We start from the raw sequence: 24,917 nt of genomic DNA on the forward strand, positions 1-24,917 counted from the left end.
AGTCGTACGGAAAGCTGCGCACATGTAGTGTGCAGCTGTATTGTTCTCGAAGGTCCAAGCCCCAGTCCGCTGCCATTACCTTACACAACGTAGCATGGCTCTCCAATGATGCGGGCAGGTCTACATCTTTTATCACAAGATATATTTTATTCGTGGTATTAACACGTTTTTGACAAGCTATCAGATGCAGAATACACTAGACATGGCTGCGGGAGCCGAATTTGACGAAGACGAGGAGGAGCCTTCGTTTAGCGACACCGAGGACTTCGTGGACGACATTGAGGATGAAGGTAAGCTTGGGAAAGGACCAGGCTTTCACGGCCCGCTACTAAGCTAATGTGCTAGCTCCTGCATGCTATCTTGCATTAAAATTCAGTTTTCCCATCTTGATTGAATTCTGACCCAATTCGAGTTAATGTTTTTTGTGGGCATGTGCCATAAATACACGCTTTTGGGGTAGCACCCTGCCTATCTCTTGATACTACCGTAGCGAGACTATGGCTTGGATGCTGACGCATTCGCAGCATCCTAGTGTAGTAGGCTAGAATGCGGACGGGCCAGACTTGATACATTGTGTCCAGTCTACATACCGGTATTTGTACTATTCTATTGCTGTATTGCCACAAAGCCACAGAGTTATTTATGGACCTCGTTATACCTTATGTAAGGCTGCTCGGCATAACATTCCACGTATCAAATATCACTAACCAGACTAATCAGAGAAACGTGTCCTCTTAGCTGACAGTGATGTCTTTTTTATTTTCTGGGACCAGCTTTTAGTTGTAGCTTTATTTTAAAAATGAGAAACATACTTCTGGCCTAAACGTGAAACCGTTATTTAGTATCTTATCTCATTGCAACAGACAGTGAAATCTGAGACTGACTCATGAGGTCGGCAAGCTGAGATAATAGAGGACATTGTCAACTGACAATTTTTCAGTGTCCTTTCTGAATTGCTTAACGTGGTTGGTTAACTATACAATTATTTCTTTGTATTGAGTTTGAACTATACCATAAAGCTGTTTTTGCATAGGCTTACATTTGTACAATTATTCCAATCCCAACCACTCAGCAGTTGTTGGTACAAATCTATGAATGAAATTAAAATGAGGCCGAAATAGGTCAAAATTGACATTAAATGCAAGGCTTTATTTTTCAAGTGAAAATTCTAAATTGGAAATGAGCCTTTTCATGTGGTTAGCTATATTAGCTATTCATATTGAGATATAACATGACATATGGTGATATGAGACTTTCGTGACTGCACAGCTCTTTTATCCAGTAGGTCAGGTGTAATAAAATGTGCCATGTCTTCTCCTCCCTCAAGGTCAGTGATGTGTGACAACAAAAACACAGTCACACAGACAGACTTAGTCAAATGTTGGCCATTGCCCAATACATTTTATAATAAACGTTGACCTTGTGTTAACGCACATGACATCAAGCAGACTTGAACATTGTCCTTTGCCCCGTGTGCCTTCGCAGAGCTCTTGGCAGATGTTCTGCGGGAGAAGCCGCTGGAGGCCGACGGTATCGACTCTGTGGTGGTGGTGGACAACGTGCCCCAGGTCGGCCCCGAGAGACTTGAGAAGCTCAAAAACGTCATTCACAAAATTTTCTCTAAGTTCGGCAAAATCACCAATGAATTTTATCCAGATACAGAGGGTACAACAAAAGGGTGAGCATAATATTTATACAATATTATAAGTATACTTTTTATTTATATAATATTATAAGCATACGTGTTTGTTATTGTATATAATATTATAACATTTACACGGCACACTCATACTTTCTAACAGTTGTTCCTTGCAGTTTCTGTAGACTCTGTTCACCACCTGTCTTTTTTCCCCTCCGCTTCAGGTACATTTTCCTAGAATATGCTAATCCGAACCACGCCCTAGAGGCTGTAAAGAACGCTGATGGCTACAAGCTCGACAAACAACATGCATTCAGAGTAAACCTCTTCACAGACTTTGACAAGTAGGTCCCTTTATATATCTAAATAAACCTTCATTTAGTATCTTACAAATTTCATTTGTAACTTAAAGGAATAACTATTTATTCAGTATATTGAAGGGGTTCTAAATCCGATCCCTCACTCTAAAACAAAAAAAACCTTTACCAATCTATGCTTCGGCCACACCTGATTCAGCATGGTTGCACTTGCACCTAATTCAGTATATAATGCTCTTGCCTAGTGTTAAAATGTTCAAGTCGTCCAGTCAAGCTGATGGAAAACTAGCAGAGCAACAATGCTCCAGCATGCACTTGGGATTGAGAGCCCCTGGTATAAATATGGAGGTAGTCTGATAATTTTTCATCTTAGGCAGACACATAACTGCTCTCAAAAACTATTTCTTGTTCTTACAGGTACATGAATATCTGTGATGAATGGGAGACTCCAGAAAAACAGCCATTCAAGGACTTTGTACGTGCTCATCTGACTGAAAATATTCCTCTGTTACTAATGCCTAGCCTATACCATGTAGAATAAGTGTCTGACTTGCTGTTTGACGTAACTGTTCCCTGAAGTTGAATGCATGTTATCGTTTTCAGGGTAACATGCGGCACTGGATTGAGGATCAAGACTGTCGGGATCAGTACAGTGTGATCTATGAATCAGGCGAGAGGACGGCCATATTTGCCAATGATCCTAAAGAGCCAATCGTTGCTGAGGAGAGAGCAGTGAGTACATTAACCCTAATGAATGAATGAATGAATGAATGAATGAATTGTTAGTTAACCATATTAATACATGCACATATTCCATTATAGTAAAATTCAATGGGCTGCATTAAATGCATAAATAACCCCTCCCCCTTCTACTGTCCACCTCAGCGCTGGACAGAGACCTACGTCCGTTGGTCGCCCAAAGGCACGTACCTGGCCACCTTCCACCAGAGAGGCATTGCATTATGGGGAGGCGAGAAGTTCAAGCAGATCCAGAGGTTCAGTCACCAGGGTGTGTCCCTCATCGACTTCTCGCCCTGTGAGAGGTATGTGCAGATTCTTAAACTGATTCAACATTATGGAAAACATCTGCCATTCCGTCCTACTGGAGACTGCTTGATAACATCTTCAATATAGGCATCCTTATAACTATCATCAATATGAATGTGTTATAGTGGTGTTATGATTTAGTGGTGTTTTTGGTTTTGTATGTCTTTTTGGATGAGAGTGTTGTGTCTGCTCACTAGTAAACGTAAACATAACCATGCAATGATGGCTGGCAGGTACGTGGTGACGTTCAGTCCCCTGTTGGACACCAAGGAGGACCCACAAGCCATCATCATCTGGGACATCCTGACTGGACAGAAGAAGAGAGGGTTCCACTGCGAGAGCTCCGCACACTGGCCCATCTTCAAGTGAGTGGGGCACCAGGAACTCTGTGTCAGTGTCTTTCATATTTATTCTTTCTTTCTCTCTCTCTCTTTCTTTCTTTCTCTATCGGTCTGTGTTTTATTCCTTATGGTTGTTTTCTCTTTTCCACTGTGCATTCTTTCTTTCTTTCTTTCTTTCTTTCTCTATTTCTATCTTTCTTTCTTTCTCTCCTACCTCCCCCTCTCATACCCTCAATCATTTGGAGCATGTTATAATGAAGTGATAAAGCGCTTGTTCGTGATTATTCATCAAAGTACATCATTGCTCACAGATGGAGTCAGGACGGGAAGTTCTTTGCTAGAATGACCCAAGACACGCTTAGCATCTATGAGACGCCGGTAAGACTCAGATCAAATTTGAGCAAATCAACACAACTGAAGAAACGTTCCATCTGTTGTTGTTTTTTTTGTTTTTTCTATCCCCATGGGTTTATATAACTGTTGTCCTTTTTTTTACATTTATTTCAGTCTATGGGCCTGCTCGATAAGAAGAGTCTCAAGATCAATGGAATTAAGTGAGTGTTCAATTTTTGCCTCTCTGCCACTGCATCAGAATTCTGTGAAAAAATTATAGATCATAAATCAGCAGTTAATAAAATAAATATTGTGTAAGTATGCCAAAGTGCTGTATAAGTATACAATAAGTAAGTATGCAAATAAGCTAAAATACGATAGGCAATGTAGTAAGTTGTTTTATATAGTTATAGTTTGCAGAATTCTGTGAAGGAATTATAGATCATAGATCAGCAATTAATAAAAAATAAAAAATAAAAGTTGCTGTATAAGTATGCCAGTATTTGCAATAATATGTAGACCAGTGATTTTATGAAGGATTATGGAATTGTCTAGTAATACACGATAGGCAGTGCAATCAGTTGTTATATAGTTACATGTATATATAGTTTGAATGCACAAGTGTTTTTCCTGTTGTACTCTCAAGTCAAACAGTGTAGTAAAAAGCTGAACAATGGTGCATTTCTTTTATTGAAGGGATTTCTCGTGGTCGCCGGGTGACAACATAATTGCGTTCTGGGTCCCGGAGGATAAGGACATCCCGGCGCGCGTGACACTGATGCAACTGCCCTCGCGTCAGGAGATCCGCGTCAGGAACCTCTTCAACGTGGTGGACTGCAAGCTGCACTGGCAGCGCAACGGAGACTACCTGTGCGTCAAGGTGGACCGCACACCCAAGGGAACACAGGTAAGGTCAAGGGGTCAAGGTGAGGGCAATGGTGGAGGGTTCTGGGGAAAAAAGAGATATTGTTGGTACTGGGTGAGAGAGAGGCAGACTCAGAGAGTGAGAGTGTGACAGAGTTTTGGTCTGTGCCTGAATCTCAATCAGAATTAGATTTGATTTGTGTAAAGCATGTTCACACTTACAAGGAATTTGGTTCTGGCTGCTGGTGTCACTCTGGTAATGCTGAAATACATTACATATAGACAGTCTATACATTCTAGAGACGACAATGTGCACATACAAACAAGACATAATAAACAAGAATATACCTGCGTTTTTCTAGTGTTTAATCTGTCTAATCACAGGGTTCCCGCGGATCCTTAAAAAGTCTTAAAAAGTCTTAAATACAACTTTCGGTTTTTAAGGCCTAAAAAAGTCTTAAATTGTGTGGAATGTCTTGAATTTTCGAAAAGCAGGTATTGAATTTGTGTAGGCTAGCGAGTGCGAGAGAGCGAGTGAAATGTCTCCACCCGGTTTCGTGTATTTTTAAACGGAACTTTAGGCTATAAGTGACTATAAGGTGTAGTGGTTGCAGAGTGAAGATGTTTTTCATGGGTGTCATTAAAGGTGTGAAAACGGTAGTGTATAGGCTATGTAAATATATGCCTGACGTTTTCGTGGTGTAGCCGAGGCCTGAGAGATACGCAGGTAGCCGTGAGCGGTAGAGTGAGAGGGAGAAACAGTTAGGCCAGTTAGCGATAGGGTGGCCATACATTCGGATTTAGGCGGACATACGGATTTTAAAAGCCCTGTCCGGCGCAGCCTCAAGCCGGACGCTCATTTGTCCTCCTTTTTTGGAGTTGCGTTGGGCTTAGAATCTTATTTGCTCGGACGCAGCATCGTTTCACAAACTATGGACACGAAGACTGCTGGTCAAATTATGCGCGGACCGGTGCTTCTGTCACTCATCTGATAATTTCCTGCGCAATTTATGAAGGAACCACGGACCGACAGAAAAAGAAAACAAACGTTTTTGTAATCAGGAGGAAATACACGTGAAGTTGATCTGTTTGCATCTCTCCAGCGTGTGTTGCTGGCCTAGTCTAAGTAAATATCTGTCTATAGCCTACCTGTAATATCTGTCTGCAGCTTGCTTGCCAGCATTTCCCTTTGAAAAAATATTGAAGGGAATCCAGTCCAGTACACATGTTTGGCAAGTAGCCTAGGCTACTACAGATACAGGTCAAGAACAGTCAGTCTCAGCCAGCACCACAACCAGATATGTACAGCCAGCTTCAAAAGCAACAAGTCCAGACCCTAAAATTGGGCATTTATAGCTGTGAAGGTAATTCATACACAATTATTGTCTTTTGCCAAAATATATTTGGTAACTTCTGTAGACATCTAAAATGGGGTGGGTGTTCAAATTAGTAGAAAAAAAAACGATTGCATAAAACATTTTTAAGTTGTCGTATGTATCTTTTTTGCCGTGGTATAGTCTTAATTTTTCCATTTAGATGTCTTAAAAAGGTCTTAAAAGTCTTTAAATTTGGACTTAGAAAATGTGCAGATACCCTGTAATCAGTGTCTGGTCACTTTTTTCTGATTTAATTTGTGATTATTTTGTACTCTGTCTGTTTCTGTGATCTTGTGAAGGTCATTACTAACAGCTGTTGTGTATGTCTTCTCCGACACAGGGTGTGGTCACAAATTTTGAAATCTTCCGCATGAGGGAAAAGCAGGTGCCCGTAGACGTGGTGGAAATGAAAGGTCAGGAACATTCTAGAATTTCACACCTGCGTACAAATGCACTAACGTTTACAAAATAATAAATAATACAATTACATCAAGAAGGAGAATGAGAAATACATTTTAGGTACAGATACTTTGTGATAAATTGATTCATGATAAACAGCGCAGTAATACTGCCAAAAAATGCACTAAACCCACAAATACTGTTTATTTGAATTGAAATGTTCATTCTGCCCTTTTCATTAAATACATTCTGAAGTGGCACTTTTCAAACGCAAGTCGGAATTTCAGAGCTTTTATGGGTACGTTTCCCGTGTCTTTCCTAGAGAGCATCATAGCGTTTGCGTGGGAGCCCAACGGGAGCAAGTTTGCCGTCCTTCACGGCGAGTCTCCCCGGATCAACGCCTCCTTCTACCACGTGAAGAACAACGGCAAGATCGATCTCATCAGTAAGGCTCACCTTCTAGTACTGTACTTCTGGAAACTGTTCCAAAGAATGCTGGTGTATCAATTGTGGCTTTGGGACATAAATAGTGTTTCTCGGCATCAGTCTTGAGTTGTGTTCAATCTTTCGCCTCTGTAGTGAATGACTTGAAATTTATACATTTGTGATACAATATTTTCATGTTAAATGTAATATTTTGCAGGGTGTGTGTGTGTGTGCACGTGCGTCTGTTAAATGAATGAATGTAAATAAATGTGTGTGTGTTTTTGCAGAGATGTTTGACAAGCAGCAGGCCAACAGCATCTTCTGGAGCCCTCAGGGACAGTTCATGGTTCTTGCCGGACTAAGGAGGTATGTGTGTGTGCGTGCCTACATACAGTTGGGTTCATGTTTTTGTGTGGCAAATGAGCATGTTTCAATCATCACAATAATCTTTCTTTCTCTCTCCGTCAGTATGAATGGCGCTCTTGCGTTCGTGGACACGTCGGACTGTACCATGATGAACATCGCTGAGCACTACATGGCATCGGACGTGGAGTGGGACCCCACGGGACGCTACGTAGTCACGTCTGTCTCCTGGTGGAGTCACAAGGTAAGGAGTCGATTGGACTCGATTCGGACTGAATTCGGTGAACTGAGAAGGTGAATTAATGCATTCAGTTGGGTGAAATGTTGGTGTGTCAAAAATTGAAAATGGTCTGAGAATGACATGTAAATTATCTGTATTCTTGCAACATCTGCATTTGCCATTCGTAAAGAAATCCACAAATCCACTGTCCTGCAGGATTGTGAGATATACCGTCACAGACATTTGAGTGTTTTAAACAGTAGGCGCAATGGCAGCAGGCCCAAAGTTGCAAAGGTGGTTTTTCCGCCGACAGGCGCTAGGGGGGAAGCGAGACGGGTCACCATTCAACCCGAAAAAAGTCATATAACGATTCCAATGACTCCGAAGCTGTTCAGTTAAGGTAAATTAAGCTAAAAAAAAACTGCATAGTTCCCCTTTAAGCTCACCTCTCCTAACTTCTTCCCCATGTTGTGTTAACCTTGATCCAATAGGTGGACAATGCCTACTGGTTGTGGACTTTCCAAGGGCGTCTCCTACAGAAAAACAACAAGGATCGTTTCTGCCAGCTGCTATGGAGACCACGTCCACCAACTCTACTGAGTAATGAGGAAATCAAGGTAAACTGACAATTACCCATAATACCATTCAAGTTGTCTGTAGCTATACCACACATTTTATACCACCAGATTCTGGAAGACGATATACCTATGAATAGGCAAAGTCCTGCTGTGAATTGTCTTTTTGAGTTGTTGATCAGGGGTGTGTTTCCCAAAAGCATAGTTGCTAACCTGTTAGCACCTTAGTTGGTTGGCAATGGAAAATTGCATTGCAACCAACAAAGTTGCTAACTTAGTTAGCAACTATGGTTTTGGAAAACGTGCCCCTGATCCAATCTGATTCTGATATGTTAATTGTAGTCTTAATCTGATTTCTGTATTGATTTTGGTAATGTGTTTTTGTTTGACAGAATATAAAGAAGGACCTGAAAAAGTATTCCAAGATTTTCGAGCAGAAAGATCGCCTCAGCCAGTCCAAGGCCTCCAAGGTTAGTGGTTAAAATCAAGAGTGAGGGAGAGGATTATGGGATCTGTAGTTTTTGATGCACACATGCTGGATATGAACTCCAGTAAGCATGGTTAGTGGTTAAAATCAATCAACTTCCTGGATTCATTACATGGGTACCACATATTTAAAGGGGTCATACTGTAGGAAACCATTCATGTTAGCTTTGAAATAAGATAAGTTGACTATGTAATGTAATATGTTGCCTAGCTAGTGGGCTAATCTAATGTAATAGACCTCTCCAGAATATATCCCGCCTCCTAACTTCCGTATCCATCCAACTTCCGGGCGTGGATTGTCTATGGGAAATAACATGGCGTTTTGAAAGATCGTACCTGTCAAACTCTGTAGGTGACAAAGTAGAAAAAGCTGCTGGGCAGATTGGCCTACACACTTCTGCCATCTAGTTTCCACTGGATTTTTAGATTTTCGGTGCCGTTTAAGTAGTATAGTCTATAGTATACTACTTAAACGGCACCGACAATCAAAAAATCCAGTGGAAACTATATGGCAGAAGTGTGTAGGCCAATCTGCCCACCAGCTTTTTCAACTTCGCTACCTACAGATGTTTTACCGGTATGATATTTCGAAACGCCATGTTATTTCTCATAGACAATCCACGCCCGGAAGTTGGATGGATACGGAATTTACAGAGGCGGGACTTATTCTGGAGAGGTCAATGTTACCTGGTCAGTGAGGTCATATAATGTAATGTGTGTGGCCAAGCTATAGCTAGTGGGCTAATCTAATGTAATGTTACCTGGTCAGTGAGATCACATAATGTAATGTTTGTGGCCAAGCTATAGCTAGTGGGCTAATCTAATGTAATGTTACCTGGTCAGTGAGGTCATATAATGTAATGTGTGTGGCCAAACTATAGCTAGTGGGCTAATCTAATGTAATGTTGAGTGTGTAATGTGAGGTCATATAATGTAATGTGTGTGGCCAAGCTATAGCTAGTGGGCTAATCTAATGTAATGTTACCTGGTCAGTGAGGTCATATAATGTAATGTGTGTGGCCAAACTATAGCTAGTGGGCTAATCTAATGTAATGTTACCTGGTCAGTGAGATCACATAATGTAATGTGTGTGGCCAAGCTATAGCTAGTAGGCTAATCTAATGTAATGTTGAGTGTGTAATGTGAGGTGACGTAATGTAATACGTGGGCTAATGTGCTCTGGTCTTACCCACTTGCCTGTGCAGGAGCTGGTGGACAAGCGTCGGCTGATGATGGAGGAGTACCGGAATTACCGGGAGCGTGCAATGCAGGCCTACAACGATCAGAGGGAGCTCCGCCTTCAGCTACGAGGAGGTAACCTCCACACAATGTCCACACAACCTAATGACAACATTAAAGTGATGTTACCCAAGGTAACCTCCACACAATGTCCACACAACCTAATGACAACATTAAAGTGATGTTACCCAAGGTAACCTCCACACAATGTTCACACAACCTTATGACAACATTAAAGTGATGTTACACAAGGTAACCTCCACACAATGTCCACACAACCTTATTACAACATTACAATGATGTTACCCAAGGTAACCTCCACACAACCTTATTACAACATTACAGTGATGTTACCCAATGTCATTCTCCCACGCCCCCACTGTTATTCCACATCATTTCTTCTATATCCGACTCAACTGATACATGTTAACTTGTTTTCTGCTCTGTGATTTGCTATAATATGAATTTGTATAGCTGTGTGTATTATTTTTTTTTTTTTTGTATCTGCACACATGTTTGCCTATAGTCAGACGCTTTTGTATGCAACATGTAATTCTAACAAATACGCAAATGTCCATGTCTGTGTCTGTGTCTGTGTCCGTGTGCGTGTGTGTGTGCTCCTGGTTCCCTGACCTACTGTATTGTCTTTGCTGCCTCCTGCAGATGTGGACACAGATGAGCTGGAAAGTAACGTGGAGGATTGGGAGGAGGAGACCGTCGAGTTTTTCATTAACGAAGAGATCATTCCTTTAGGAGACTTGGAGTAGGCCTATTTGTAAATGACCGATGCCATCTTAGGCACACACCCGGTTACCTGGTGAAGGACATGTTTTAAAGAAAAAGAAGAAAGAGGGAAAAAAACTCTTCTTCATCTTGGATTAGGTTGTGTGGTTAAACACTACGGCTGTATTTGAAATAAATCTTTTAAATTAATTCACTGTTTTTTTTTATGTTTCACTGTTTTAGTGTTTTACTGTCTCCATCATTTCTAGGATAGTGCTGTTTACATTAATTCAAGTAGGCCATAATAACATGCAAAGAACTAGTATGGGTCTGGTCCAAGCTTCAGCTTTTACAGAAACTTTTTTTTAAAAATGACTGTTGTTGACTTGTTGCTGCTGTTGTTGACACACTTGCATTAAGTTCTACAACAAAACAACGTGCCCAAGTGGGATTCATGGAAATTTCCCCAGTATGTCACTGCCCTCCCGCACACCGTTTCTATGGGAACAAGACGCGTTGAGCCACGGGGTTGTAACCTAAAGACAACCTAAACACGGTAGGTCGACGATCACAAATATTTCTTCAAATTTAGGTTACATCCATACTGCTTAAGCAGCAAATAAGCAACTTGCAAACAGATTGGAATGTGTCTGAGCGATATTTGTTGACAAAAACAGGATAGGCGGCTTACGTTTGAGACAAGTTAGCGGTTACGTTTCTTAGTGTGATTTGGGACTAGACAGGAAAGATGGGTTGAAAAACTGAATTTACATAGGCTAGAAATAAGGGTAATATTTGAGTTTAAATTATGGGCTATTAAGCTTATTGAAATTTCGATGTGAAGGCCGCAACGGCAACGGCGTGAACTTCTCATTAAGCTGTATTTCTCACTGGCTAATTTACCTTACATATTCCCGTGTGCACCACTTGCTGCTACTGTAGATCTGGCCTCCTTGTCGCTTTATAAAGAGAGGATTATCCCCTGTTCAGCCAATGAGAACAGTCTAGCAGTCATCTGGTCACCTGGATAGCTGGACCATCTGGCCACCCGGTCGGACAGAGAAGCCCCATGGCTGCAGCCGGACACGATGAACTCGCGGCCCGCGGCTATTCATTTTGTTAAGTAAAGCAAGCCAGAGATCGGACGCATTGTAATGAGTTAAAGCAGACATGAAGGACCTGCCAGTGGAATCAAAAGATCACCAACTTACGGTAGGCCTACGTCTCTTGTCTTTGCTGCAGTTTGTTCGGCATGACATTCTTCACGTGTTGCATGTCAACCATTGTCTCATATAGCCTACAGGGTTTCGTTCAGAATATTTTGAACTAGGCTTATCTTTTCAGCATGTTTACATTAAATTCGTCTTGCTTCCTGTGTGAAAGGTGGGCTGTATGTTTGGCTATTTGGCAGACATTCCTTATTGTTCAACATTGCACCTTTGTTTATGTTGGCTACCGTAGACCTATGATAGGATTGCTACTACACTTATAAAAATATGAAATAGCCTACTTGAATTTGATTTTTTTTTTCGTGACCGACTATTTGGTTTGAAAAATATGATTTGTTTTCATTTACAGGTGGCTCTACGGATCCGTCCGCTAAATGAAGCTGAGATTGAGGAGGGGGCAACGGTGGTAGCCCAGCGCGTGGATGACCAGGTAGGCTTCGTCAAACTTTTGCACAGACGCATCAGGTGCACCGTGCAGGACAGGTGCGGTGGGAATATTGCGTAACGACACCGATGCAACACAAAAACAAACACAGACACACATACACCACATAATCACCATGCCACAAGGAATTGCTTTCCCTGGAGGAGTAAGTAGTCTGCCCAAAAGCCTACCTATCTGTGTGTCGCCTACCTCTGTGTACCTAGAATGGTGAATTCATGCTGATGGAACAGTGGATCAACTTGAGCCACCAACATAAAATAACTGTTTTTGTGTAACCTTTTCTCTAGTTGCTATTACTGTGAAGGAGATATAGCCTACCACAACTTGATGAAATACAAGTTAGAGCACTGTGTTATAGATAGATACTGATTCTAACACATTAGACTATGGCTAGTTTAAACATTTTCCAGCAGAACATTTGGATAAATCAATGAGTTCTGGCTGTTTAGTGTGTTCTTCAGCATCGGAGTCTTGCCAGATGCCCCACTGATTCAGGCTGCTGCTCACCTGCGCTGTGGATGTGTGCCGTGTGCCATGTGTTTGTGTGTGTGTGTGTGTGTGCCGTGTGTGTGTGTGTGTGTGTGTGTGTGTGTGTGTGTGTGTGCCGTGTGTGTGTGTGTGTGTGTGTGTGTGTGTGTGTGTGTGTGCCGTGTGTGTGTGTGTGTGTGTGTGTGTGTGTGTGTGTGTGTGTGTGTGTGGGGGGGGTGGGGGGCGGGGTGCGCGCGCACACTGTGCTCTGGGAGAAACCAAGGGCTAAATTTGCTCCCATAAGTCAGAGCCTAATCCACTTAGCTTTGCATGTGAGCGAGTGAGGCAGGTGGAGCTGTGTGCTCAGTTGCTTCTCAACAACCCCCCCCCCACCCCACCCCGTGCCTCGGCCAAGACATTACACCCAGCCCTGGGAGGATAGAGTCAGCGTTCACGTCAGAGAGTTTGTGAAAGTGAGGAGGGAGTATCGCATTAGCGTGGGAACGTCAGACCACACACACACACACACACAAACTCACATACACACACACACACACACACAGAGCATACCTCAGATACAGTATAATCTCAGAAGTACAGTAGGTGTTCAGTTGAATGCTTATGTCACAAGCAGACTGTTTTATTCCGTGTCGGGCGTGTGTGTGAAGTGTATGCATTGTATGCATTGTATGCATTGCTAGACCAGGTACACTGCAAATGTCACTGGAATGGAAACTAATGGAAAGTCTAGAGAGGAGAAGGCAAGGAATGAACCCTCACAGCAGAGCTCAACACTGGCCACTGCTGGAGGAACGGTCAGAGTCACGTGCAGTACTCTATATAAACTGCATTACATAATAAAGCTAATATAACTTCACACATGCATACACATTGGGGTGCTGTACGGTTTTATGAGTCCTTCATTATAAAAATGCAGCAACATTTGAAACATTATGGCTATTGTGCATATGACCTGCATCTGCACAATAGCCTAACATACTCAAAGTAGTCCATAACCTAGTTGAAAGTTACATCATAGCCCTCGGAACCTAAATTCAGTTTTTGTGTGCATTTGTATCAGTTTTCATAAGCACTTTCCATACATTTATTGTCTCACAATATATGCTATAGTTGTTATTTGTTGATATGATTGATATTAGTGTTTATTGTGTGCATGGAATAAGCATCATGTCATGTAATTGTGTGTATGAGTTAGTCTCTGGTTGTTCTTCGTTGTTATTAATGGATTTTTGCATGGACTGTAATGTTGTAGGCTAACTTGTGTCTGTGGCCTTTTGCAGATGGTAGTTCTGATGGACCCATTTGAGGACACTGAGAATCACCTGCGGGCCAACCGCTCCAGGGAGAAGACCTACATGTTTGATGTGGCCTTTGGCCAGCAAGCCCAGCAGGTACCTGCCCCTCAGTCCCCCAGGGTCTACGGGTGGAAATTAGCAATTGTTGCTACTGTATAACCTGGCCCAAGACATATTCTCTTGTATTACAAGATTAATGTTTATGTGTGCATTGTCCCTGTTTCAAATACATGCATTTCCATTCCATTCCATTTCCATTTTTATTCTAATCTTGAGTCAGTGTAGTGTATTAGTGTATACATTAGTGGATTTTTTTACACATTTCAACTCATAAAAGTTTCATCCCATGCTGTGGAGTGTTCCCGAAAAGTAAAACACTGTTTAGGTGCAATGGAGTGCTGTTTGTTGTATTGAGATTATAGCGGTATTAGGAGTATGAGTGCTGTTTGTTGTATTGAGATTATAGCAGTATTAGGAGTATGAGTGCTGATTGTTGTATTGAGATTATAGCAGTATTAGGAGTATATGAGTGCTGATTGTTGTATTGAGATTATAGCAGTATTAGGAGTATAAGAGTGCTGATTGTTGTATTGAGATTATAGCGGTATTAGGAGTATGAGAGTGCTGTTTGTTGTATTGAGATTATAGCGGTATTAGGAGTATGAGAGTGCTGTTTGTTGTATTGAGATTATAGCGGTATTAGGAGTATGAGTGCTGTTTGTTGTATTGAGATTATAGCGGTATTGGGTCATTCCAAGTGAAAACAGCCAAAATCAGGGTATCATGTACATGGTACCTCTCAGATTTAGCTGAAAAGTGGTGAAAATATGCCTTATGTTACCAAACGAGGGAATCTGAAGTTTCAGCTCAATATCTCAAACGGTTTGCCCGTGGCGTCCATTTGAATTTCGGGTGCCATGGCCGTAATTGACACATTGGAATTTCACATTTCATCTTTTGCCATTTTTGGAAGCCCATAACGTCTGTTCTAATAGTGGTAGAAGGCTGGAAACTGGTGTGGTAGTTCATTGTAGCCTGTACTACAGGCAGAATCAACATTCCTTACTGTTTGGGTAAGAGGTGGGTCACCAAAGTCCTAAAAAATGTTGACGGCATGTGTGATTTTTCACTTTTTGGGTGGCCTTAGCACCACATGGAATGATCATATTTATTCTAAACAGGATTATTTGTTATATGTGGGAACCTTGCTCCTGCCAAAATGAATTTGAAGGGTATGGTACCACCGGCGGGGGTTTTATGGGGGTCCAAAAACCCTCTCCGGCAGAGGTGACTCTTTTGGAACCCCATATTTGGACCCCCAAATGTGGGCACTTGATGATCCTAATGGGATTTATACCAGATAAAGATACATATTTGTTCTTTCTTTTAATGAAATAATATTTTTTGACTATGAAGCTCCATAATATGAATTTTATTCTTCATAATGCACCATTTTGGACATTGTTTCCAGAAGTCTGGAATGTAGATCAGGGAGAATTTAGTGATGATAAAGCATGAAAATAGTGGAAATAACTTAGTATTATGCTCAGTGATGGCAAACAATTAAATAGACTGTCACGGATTAACCCCTTATCCCCCATGAAAGAGACCCGCCATCAAACTTTTAAAGAACTAAATAATAAGAATGTTATATAGTGTAAGAACTAAATAATAAGAATGTTACATAGTGTAAGAGCTAAATAATAAGAATGTTACATAGTGTAAGAACTAAATAATAAGAATGTTACATAGTGTAAGAGCTAAATAATAAGAATGTTACATAGTGTAAGAACTAAATAACAAGAATGTTACATAGTGTAAGAGCTAAATAATAAGAATGTTACATAGTGTAAGAACTAAATTACAAGAATGTTACATAGTGTAAGAGCTAAATAATAAGAATGTTACATAGTGTAAGAACTAAATAATAAGAATGTTACATAGTGTAAGAACTAAATAATAAGAATGTTACATAGTGTAAATACTAAATAACAAGAATGTTACATAGTGTAAGAGCTAAATAATAAGAATGTTACATAGTGTAAGAACTAAATAAATAGAATGTTCCGTAGTGTAAGAGCTAAATAATAAGAATGGGTCTCTTTCATGGGGGATAAGGGGTTAATCCGTGACAGTCTCAGTATTTAATTGTTTGCCATCACTGAGCATAATACTAAGTTATTTCCACTATTTTCATGCTTTATCATCACTAAATTCTCCCTGATTTACATTCCAGACTTCTGGAAACAATGTCCAAAATGGTGCATTATGAAGAATAAAATTCATATTATGGAGCTTCATAGTCAAAAATATTATTTCATTAAAAGAAAGAACAAATATGTATATTTATCTGGTATAAATCCCATTAGGATCATCAAGTGCCCACATGGTCATTTGGGGGTCCAAATATGGGGTTCCAAAAGAGTCACCTCTGCCGGAGAGGGTTTTTGGACCCCCATAAAACCCCCGCCGGTGGTACCATACCCTTCAAATTAATTTTGGCAAGAGCAAGGTTCCCACATATAACAAATAATCCTGTTTAGAATAAATATGATCATTCCTTGTGGTGCTAAGGTCACCCAAAAAGTGAAAAATCACACATGCCGTCAAATTTGTTTAGGACTTTGGTGACCCACCTCTCACCCAAACAGTAAGGAATGTTGATTCTGCCTGTAGTACAGGCTACAATGAACTACCACACCAGTTTCCAGCCTTCTACCACTATTAGAACAGACGATATGGGCTTCCAAAAATGGCAAAAGATGAAATGTGAAATTTCAATGTGTCAATTCCGGCCGTGGCACCCGAAATTCAAATGGACGCCACAGGCAAACCGTTTGAGATATTGAGCTGAAACTTCAGATTCCCTCGTTTGGTAACATACGGCATATTTTCACTGCTTTTCAGCAAAATCTAAGAGGTGTCATGTACATGGGTGGCTGAGTTGGCGTGGAATGACCCTATTAGGAGTATGAGTGCTGTTTGTTGTATTGAGATTATAGCAGTATTAGGAGTATGAGAGTGCTGTTTGTTGTATTGAGATTATAGCGGTATTAGGAGTATGAGAGTGCTGATTGTTGTATTGAGATTAGGAGAATGAGAGGAGGGAGGAGTATGCTGATTGTCACCTAAGCACATCAGGTTCAAACAGACCTCTTGTTCCTCTCTGTAGAGTCTGTGCAGTTGAGAGACTTGATGGTGCAACATTCAGATGATTCAGGTTGATAAATTACAGTCAAATATAAACATACTGTATCCCCTTATAATACAAAGGTCTTCTCAGTGTTTCTTCTGCAGTAAACATGTGGCTCCTGTCCAAGGGGGCGACTCTCCTCATCCATGCGGCACAGTTCTTCCCATTTTTTGTCTTTCATGTCTGGGATTTCTGTGTTTGCCCGTGGAATGGAGGAGGTGTGTGACATTTCACATCCAGAATCATTCGGCAGCAGGCAGTAGGCTTCTCTCTGGGTGATAACTTAACTTAGCCCCCACCCCCTCTAAAATCGCCCCTTTCGTGTGCCTGCCCGGAGGATTATGCTTGGTGATGCTTAATGGATTCTGCAGAGGTTAGTTTTGGAAGGTGATGGTGGGGTTGTCACATTGTCATGGAAACTGAGGTGAGGTCAGAGGTGTCTTCAAATTCGCAAACATAGGCGAATGTTTGCAAACAGGTTTCTGTTTACCTTAAGTTTTTGGCGAACATTTGCAAACACTCAACAAACAGTCTGAGGAGGTAGTTCTCCCCGAACATACAGTGGAGCTGGACGTGAGCTGGGCGAAGTTTTACCCTTACAATGGAATGTTTACAAATATAATTGTTCAGAGAAAACATGTTCGCCATGAACGTTTACCACTGTTTGCCAAATTTTAATGCACCTCAAGTCAGGGTAGGTCTTAGTGAGGTGCTTGATGGATTAGAATTTTGCAGAGCCTCTCTACGACTCTGGATTTTTGGAGGAGAGGTAACAGGCATGCTTTTGGGCAGGAAGCAACAGCAGATAGTATGTCAAGTGTAGCATTTTGTACGTACATACTGTTAATCAAGCTGTTGAACATCTTTATGTCCCGTTTATAGTTGTAGGAATAAATGAATGTGGATCCAAATTAGCTGTCTCTCTCTGCCTGCCTTTGTAAACGTCAGCTCTCTCTCTCTCTCTCTCTCTCTCTCTCTCTCTCTCTCTCTCTCTCTCTCTCTCTCCCTCTCTCTCTCTCTTTCTCTATGTCCCTGTCTTTCTTTGCTGTGCAGGAAGAGGTTTATCTTGCCACCACTAAGAACCTGATTGAGGGGGTGATCGCAGGGTACAACGCCACTGTCTTTGCCTATGGACCCACAGGTAGAGCACAGAGCTTTCATCACCACAAAATGTCCACAACTCATTCTCGGTGACCCATTCAGTTGCCCAATCTCCATCCTTACTCCCAACTCATAGCGTAGCGTGGTGGTAGCATCGGGCACACCATACCATGAAAGGGCTCAGTACCCACAAAGTGGCCTGAGGTCATCTCTCAAACCCACTCCCCATCTTCTCTCACTCATTTCTTGTCATCTCCTCACTGTCCTGACGAAAAGAAAGCAAAAAAGCCCAAAACTCTAACTTTAAACTATAACTAAAAACTCATTCATTTGATGTTGTCCCTGCCCAAAACTATAACTTTAAACTATAACTAAAAACTCATTCATTTGATGTTGTCTCTGCCCAAAACTCTAACTTTAAACTATAACTAAAAACTCATTCATTTGATGTTGTCCCTGCCCAAAACTATAACTTTAAACTATAACTAAAAACCTAAAAACTCATTCATTCAATGTTCTCTCCGCCCAAAACTATAACTTTAAACTTTAACTAAAAACTCATTTATTTGATGTTGTCTCTGCCCAAAACAATAACTTTAAACTATAACTAAAAACTCATTCATTCAATGTTCTCTCCGCCCAAAACTATAACTTTTAAACTATAACTAAAAATCTAAAAACTCACTCATTCGACGTTCTCTCCGGCCAAAACTATAACTTTTAAACTATGACTAAAAATCTAAAAACTCACTCATTTGACGCCTCTCTGCCTAAAACTATAACTTTTAAACTATAACTAAAAATCTAAAAACTCACTCATTCGATGTTCTCTCCGCCCACCCTCCCACTCACTCCGTGTCCTTGCCGGTCTCCGCAGGCGCGGGGAAGACGTACACCATGCTGGGCGTGGACTCAGAGCCGGGCATCTACGTGCGCACCCTCAACGACCTCTTCAAGGCCATCGAAGCGGGCAAGGAGGACATGGACTGCAGCGTCTACATGTCCTACCTGGAGGTGAGGCTGATACTGTAGGTGGAGGTGAGGCTGATACTGTAGGTGGAGGTGAGAGCTTACTCTTTGCTCGGTTGACTGGTCAGTCAATCAGTGGCCATTAATCATTCATCAGGTCTATCAGACCAAGTGGGACGTTAAAGTAGGAGAAAACCTTGTGTACAAGCATGAGCCTCTTTAGATTTTGAGTTAATCTATTATGTGGCCATTATAGTAAGTAAGTAAGTATATATACTCTTTTGATCCCATGAGGGAATCCCAATCCGTGATTTAACACACAGTGAGGTGAAGCACACACTAATCCCGACGCAGTGAGCTGCCTGCTACAGCGGCGCTCGGGGAGCAGTGAGGGGTTAGGTGCCTTGCTTCAGCTGTGGATGTAGGCATGGGAGAGCAGTGCTCAACCACTTCCCCCGCCCATATTTTTTCTATTGGTCGGGGATCGAACCGGCAATCCTTCGGTTGCAAGCCCGAAGTCCTAACCAGTAGGCCACGGCTGCACCCCATTAGGCCACGGCTGCCCCAATTATGATATTATATATGGTATAATTTCACCATATAGTGCAGCTACATAATATGTGATACATTCTGTACATGGACTATACATTTATAATACTGTGCTGTGCCGTGATATATTATATGCTATACCTGTGATGCTCTACTTTGGTATACTACTACACACACTTTAAAGGGTGTGATTCAGTGTTTATCAAATGTTCATATCTGCTTTTGTAGATTTACAACGAGATGATCCGAGACCTGCTGAATCCGTCGTCGGGTTATCTTGACTTGCGGGAGGACGCTAAGGGCGAGATCCGCATCGCCGGGATCACCGAGTTCTCCACCAGCAACGCCAAAGAGGTCAGAGGTTACCGATGTTGGATAAAAACAAAAACACAACCAATGTATGCACTGCATGGTAAAAACATGGTCAGTTACTGGAGGTGACTGGAGGTCAGAATGTCAGTTCTTGCTGATGGAACATAACACATTTGACTAATGTTTCAGACCTAGTTTTGGCTATTTAGCCTCAACTTGGGTGTCTACTTAGTCAATATTTGTTTTACCAGTGTCACAGGTTTTGTGCCACTGATGATGGCATCTAATTTAGCTCACCCCTATTTTAAGACAATCAATCAACCTTTTTTTCAAGACATTGCAAACAAACAGCATTTTCATCATGTAGCCCCACAAGGATGACACGGAACCGTCGATTTTTGTTTTTGATCCGTCGCCCACCTGCCACACCAGACCCCCAAAAGGAGGGTAGGGCGGACAAAGTTTTCTGTGAATATCTCGAGAACCATAGGACCTAGGATGACCAAAGTTTTTGTTGTATGTTGGTCTCAAGAAGTCATCTCAACCCATTCCATAATGACTCATTTGCGGTATAGCGCCACCTAGTTAAAAATGAAAAAGAAAAAAATGAGGTGTAAAAATGAGTTGTAATGGCAGGTATCTTTGGCTGACATGTTCAAATCACAAAATTTGAAGTGTAGGATCATTATGACACCCTTTCAATACATGGCAAGTTTCGTGCGATTTCGTTCATGGGAGGCCATACAATAAATTAATTTATGTGTACATTTAGTGACTGTACACCAATCGGCCTGTAGATGGTGGTGTTGAGCAGAAGGTTGCTGGTATTTATTACATTACATTACATTACATTTAGCAGACACTTCTTGACCAAAGTGACTTATATATGTCAGCTATATTACAAGGGATCACATTGTCCCCGAAGCAACTTGGGGTTAAGTGCCTTGCTCAAGGGCGGCAACGGTGGAAGCCGGGAATTGAACCGACAACTTTCAGGCTACTGCACGCTAGCCCAGCTCCTTAACCACTACACTACCACCGCCCAGTTATTACATTTCTACAAGCTCGCACACACACATGCACGCACGCACATGCAGACACACACACACATGCACATACTCGCACACACACACACACACAAACACACACACACCCCATTACCCCCACACACAAAGTCACAAGCGAACACACACACACACAGAAGTACACATATACACAAAAGCAAACACATGTGCACACACTCATTTACATGCACAAAATGTGCAAGAGTAGAGGCTGGAGTAAGAAATGGATGGAGACAAATTGACAAGCATGATTTATTTTTGCGGACAGAATCTGCAGGACTGAGCGGCGGTCATATTTTGTACCACGACGCGGTACGTCTAGTCACACTTGAAATTAGCCAGCTAATTAGCCCGCTAATGTCTGATAGATGATAATTAGCTTGCTAATCGTAATTGCCCCATTCACCAGCAGAAGGTAATGAGAAGCTGTAAAGGTGTTGTAAGAGCTATCACCCTCTCTCTCTCACACACACCTCAAATCCTCACTCCAAGATTCCATACACATCCTCTATGTGAAATATTTAATAAGGCATGAATCATTAACGCCTTAATTAACACTGTAATGGCCTAGAAGGTGATCAAGGTGGCGCCATGGTGTTATGCATGATTAATGGGTGTTTTGCTCCATGCTTTTCGGGAGCGGAGCCAAGTGGGAATAGGTCCTGCTGTGATTCAGGCTCATTGAGGGTCTGCTGGAGTCTGGAGAGTGCACAGCGCTTCAAGGTCATGGGGGTTTGTTTGGCTGGCTGACTGGCTGGCAGCTGGATCCCTGCTGATGGGTTTATGAGGTGAAAAGCCTCCTAGACATTTTAGTCATTAGCCATTTGTATCATTTGAAGCGTCCTAAAAAACTCAGCAGTCGTTAGCCACTTGTATCATTCTTTGAGAAAAGACGTTACACTTGCCTCCTAGAAATTCACTCGTCATTAAGCATTTTCTATCATTCTTTCAGGAGAGAGGTTGCACTTTATTTTAAAGAGTAAAAACGTAAACAAAAACAAAAAATTGTAAACTGTAAACAAAGTAATTTGCTGCATCATCCGTAAGTCCATTGACATTTGACAACATGGTTCATGTTTGGGTTCAGGGATCCACGTAGGGTGAATGCAGCTCAACAAGTAAAGTCAGGTGATGATAATAGCAAGGTCACCAGTTCAGAATGCTTACCTATACTTTACTTTAATTCACCTTGGTTAGAATGAGTCTGGAATTAATGAATGTGATGAGTACATGTGATTAGAACACTCGGTGACCTTTTTGGAATTATGGGTAATGTAGTCGCTGTTCTGGTTTGTAGATTATGGCCCTGCTGACCAAAGGCAACAAGCAACGGACACAAGAGCCTACTGCAGCTAACAAGACCTCATCCAGATCGCATGCTATACTGCAGGTTAACACACACACGCACATTGTATCTAACACGTTAAGTGTTAAGTTAAGATCTCCAGCTTAGCTCTTACATGCAAACATTAACTGTCATACAGGTGATTTTTGTACACAGATCCAGATTCACATGTACACACACGTACACACACGTACACACACACGTCATGTGTTTGTTCCAGGTGACGGTCAAGCAGAAGAGCAGAGTGAAGAACATCAATGAGGAGGTCAGGATGGGCAAACTCTTCATGGTGGACCTGGCCGGGACTGAGAGGGCCTCACAGGTGTGTGTGTGTGTGTGTGTGTGTGTGTGTGTGTGTGTGTGTGTGTGTGTGTGTGTGTGTGTGTGTGAGTGTGGCATGCATGGAGAATTGCCTGTATGCACTTTGTGTGTCTGTCTGTCTCTGTCTGAGATATATATATATATATATATATATATATATATAGAGAGAGAGAGAGAGAGAGAGAGAGAGAGAGAGAGAGAGAGACAGCTGACGTTTACAAAGGCAGGCAGAGAGAGACAGCTAATTTGGATCCACATTCATTCATTCCTACAACTATAAACGGGACATAAAGATGTTCAACAGCTTGACTAACAGTATGTACGTACAAAATGCTACACTTGACATACTATCCGCTGTTGCTTCCTGCCCAAAAGCATGCCAGGTTACCTGCCTGAGAGAGAGGGGGGCCATCTGTGTGTGTTTGTCTATCTATTGGACATGTGTATGTGACTGTCTGCCAGTAGAGCCATGGGGTGAGGCAGCTTAAACTCCCTCCACACCTCCCCTCCTCTGACCCCATCTCACCCCATCTCATCTCCTGTGGTCTGCTCTCATCTGATGGCCTGGACATCTCCCATTGCAGCCAGCCTGACCGTCTGAACCTGGAGGTGTTGCATTATTCACCGGCCATAATGAGGAGCTGTTGATGCAATAAATGCTCGTCTCTCCTCTCATGTAACATAGCAAAATGCGCGCGCACGCACACACACACACACACACACACACACACACACACACACACACACACACACACGTACACACACGTACACACGTACACACAGCCCTTGCCAACACCCCCACTTATCCTTTTCTGTGTGTGTTGGAAAATGGAAACCTTACCACCTGATTTCACACACACTGGAGACGAGAGAACAATGTCCTGGTTCTGTTGACCTCACATGGACCCTGAGTTCTGCCAGCAAGGCCCAGTGGTTGCTAACCGCTAATCTCCATGGTGACTCGGTTGTGAAAGGCAAACTCATTGGGAAATGGATTGGCTGTAGTTAGGGGTTGTTTGAATGAATACATGTGTGGAATGACTGGTCTGTAATTGTGGACTACACTACCCCCTTCTCTCCCCTCCCCTCTCCTCCTCTCCTCTCCTCCCTTCTGATCGACTCTTCTCCTCCTCTCTCCCCCTCCTCTCCTCCTTTCCTCTCCCCCTCTCCTTTCCTCCTCCCCCTCTCCCCCTCATCTTTTTTTAAATTGTGGGCTAAAATATTATGAATTAATTTACCTTCTGTTCTCTCTCTCTCTCCCCTCCCCTCTCCTCCTCTCCTCTCCTCTCCCTTTCACCCTTCTGATCTACTCTTCTCTTCCTCCCTCCTCCTCTCCTCTCTTCCTCCTTTCCTCCCCATCCTCTCCTCCTCTCCTCCCCATCTCCCTCTCCTCTTTCTCCCACTCCTCTCCTCCTCTCCTCTCTTCCTCCTCCTCCTCTCCTCCCCCTCCTCTCCCTCTCCTCTCTTCCTCCTCCTCTCCTCTTCCTCCTTTTATCCTCTCCTCTAATCCTCCTCATGTCCTCCCCATCTCCCCCTCCTCTTTCCCCCTGTCCTCTCTTCCTTCTTTCCTCCCCATCCTCTCCTCCTCTCCTCCCCATCTCCCCCTCCTCTTTCCCCCTCTCCTCTCTTCCTCCTTTCCTCCCCATCCTCTCATCCCCATCTCCCTCTCCTTTCTCCCACTCCTCCTCTCATCTCTTCCTCCTTCTCTCCTCTCCCTCTCCTCTCCTCTTCCTCCTCTCCTCCTCCTCCTCCTCTCAGACCCAGAACAGGGGGAAGCGGATGAAGGAGGGTGCCCATATTAACCGCTCCCTGCTGGCGCTGGCCAACTGCATCAACGCGCTGAGTGAGAGGGCCGGACGCGGCGCCCAGTTCGTCAACTACCGGGACAGCAAGCTCACCCGCCTGCTCAAGGTACACCCACACACACACACACACACACACACACACACCGGGACAGCAAGCTCACCCGCCTGCTCAAGGTACACCCACACACACACACACACACACACACACACACACCGGGACAGCAAGCTCACCCGCCTGCTCAAGGTACACACACACACACACACACACACACACACACACACACACACACCGGGACAGCAAGCTCACCCGCCTGCTCAAGGTACACCAACACACACACACACACACACACACACACACCGGGACAGCAAGCTCACCCGCCTGCTCAAGGTACACCAACACACACACACACACACACACACACACACACACACACCGGGACAGCAAGCTCACC

At 42.7% G+C, this 24,917-nt stretch overlaps 2 protein-coding genes across 2 annotated transcripts in view; both read left to right on the top strand.

Moving 5' to 3' along the window:
* The first annotated feature begins 81 nt into the window (after positions 1–81).
* Positions 82–10,558, top strand: LOC143128122 (eukaryotic translation initiation factor 3 subunit B-like). The gene is made up of 18 exons (XM_076289791.1): positions 82–290; positions 1,486–1,678; positions 1,864–1,983; positions 2,374–2,431; positions 2,560–2,688; positions 2,842–2,999; positions 3,237–3,368; positions 3,656–3,722; positions 3,852–3,898; positions 4,374–4,584; positions 6,258–6,330; positions 6,639–6,761; positions 7,030–7,108; positions 7,211–7,349; positions 7,817–7,942; positions 8,293–8,370; positions 9,592–9,700; positions 10,289–10,558. Exons 1-18 carry the CDS (start codon positions 185–187, stop codon positions 10,390–10,392), a joined length of 2,052 nt encoding a protein of 683 aa, XP_076145906.1. The 5' UTR covers positions 82–184; the 3' UTR covers positions 10,393–10,558.
* Positions 10,559–11,518: 960 nt separating this feature from the next.
* LOC143118971 (kinesin-like protein KIF19) overlaps positions 11,519–24,917 on the top strand; it is a 31,802-nt gene continuing 18,403 nt past the window's right edge. Inside the window, exons 1-9 of the mRNA XM_076280160.1 lie at positions 11,519–11,560; positions 11,927–12,007; positions 13,792–13,902; positions 18,053–18,140; positions 18,978–19,114; positions 19,847–19,972; positions 22,292–22,384; positions 22,560–22,661; positions 24,419–24,571. Of these exons, the coding sequence (XP_076136275.1) occupies positions 11,519–11,560; positions 11,927–12,007; positions 13,792–13,902; positions 18,053–18,140; positions 18,978–19,114; positions 19,847–19,972; positions 22,292–22,384; positions 22,560–22,661; positions 24,419–24,571 (933 nt within the window). The remainder of the gene's footprint in view (positions 11,561–11,926; positions 12,008–13,791; positions 13,903–18,052; positions 18,141–18,977; positions 19,115–19,846; positions 19,973–22,291; positions 22,385–22,559; positions 22,662–24,418; positions 24,572–24,917) is intronic.

The sequence above is a fragment of the Alosa pseudoharengus genome, unplaced genomic scaffold (genome assembly GCF_046254945.1).
Source record: "Alosa pseudoharengus isolate Yale_2024_CS ecotype anadromous, Long Island Sound unplaced genomic scaffold, YU_APseudo_1.1 YU_APseudo_1.1_scf_1, whole genome shotgun sequence".
NCBI lineage: Eukaryota > Metazoa > Chordata > Actinopteri > Clupeiformes > Clupeidae > Alosa > Alosa pseudoharengus.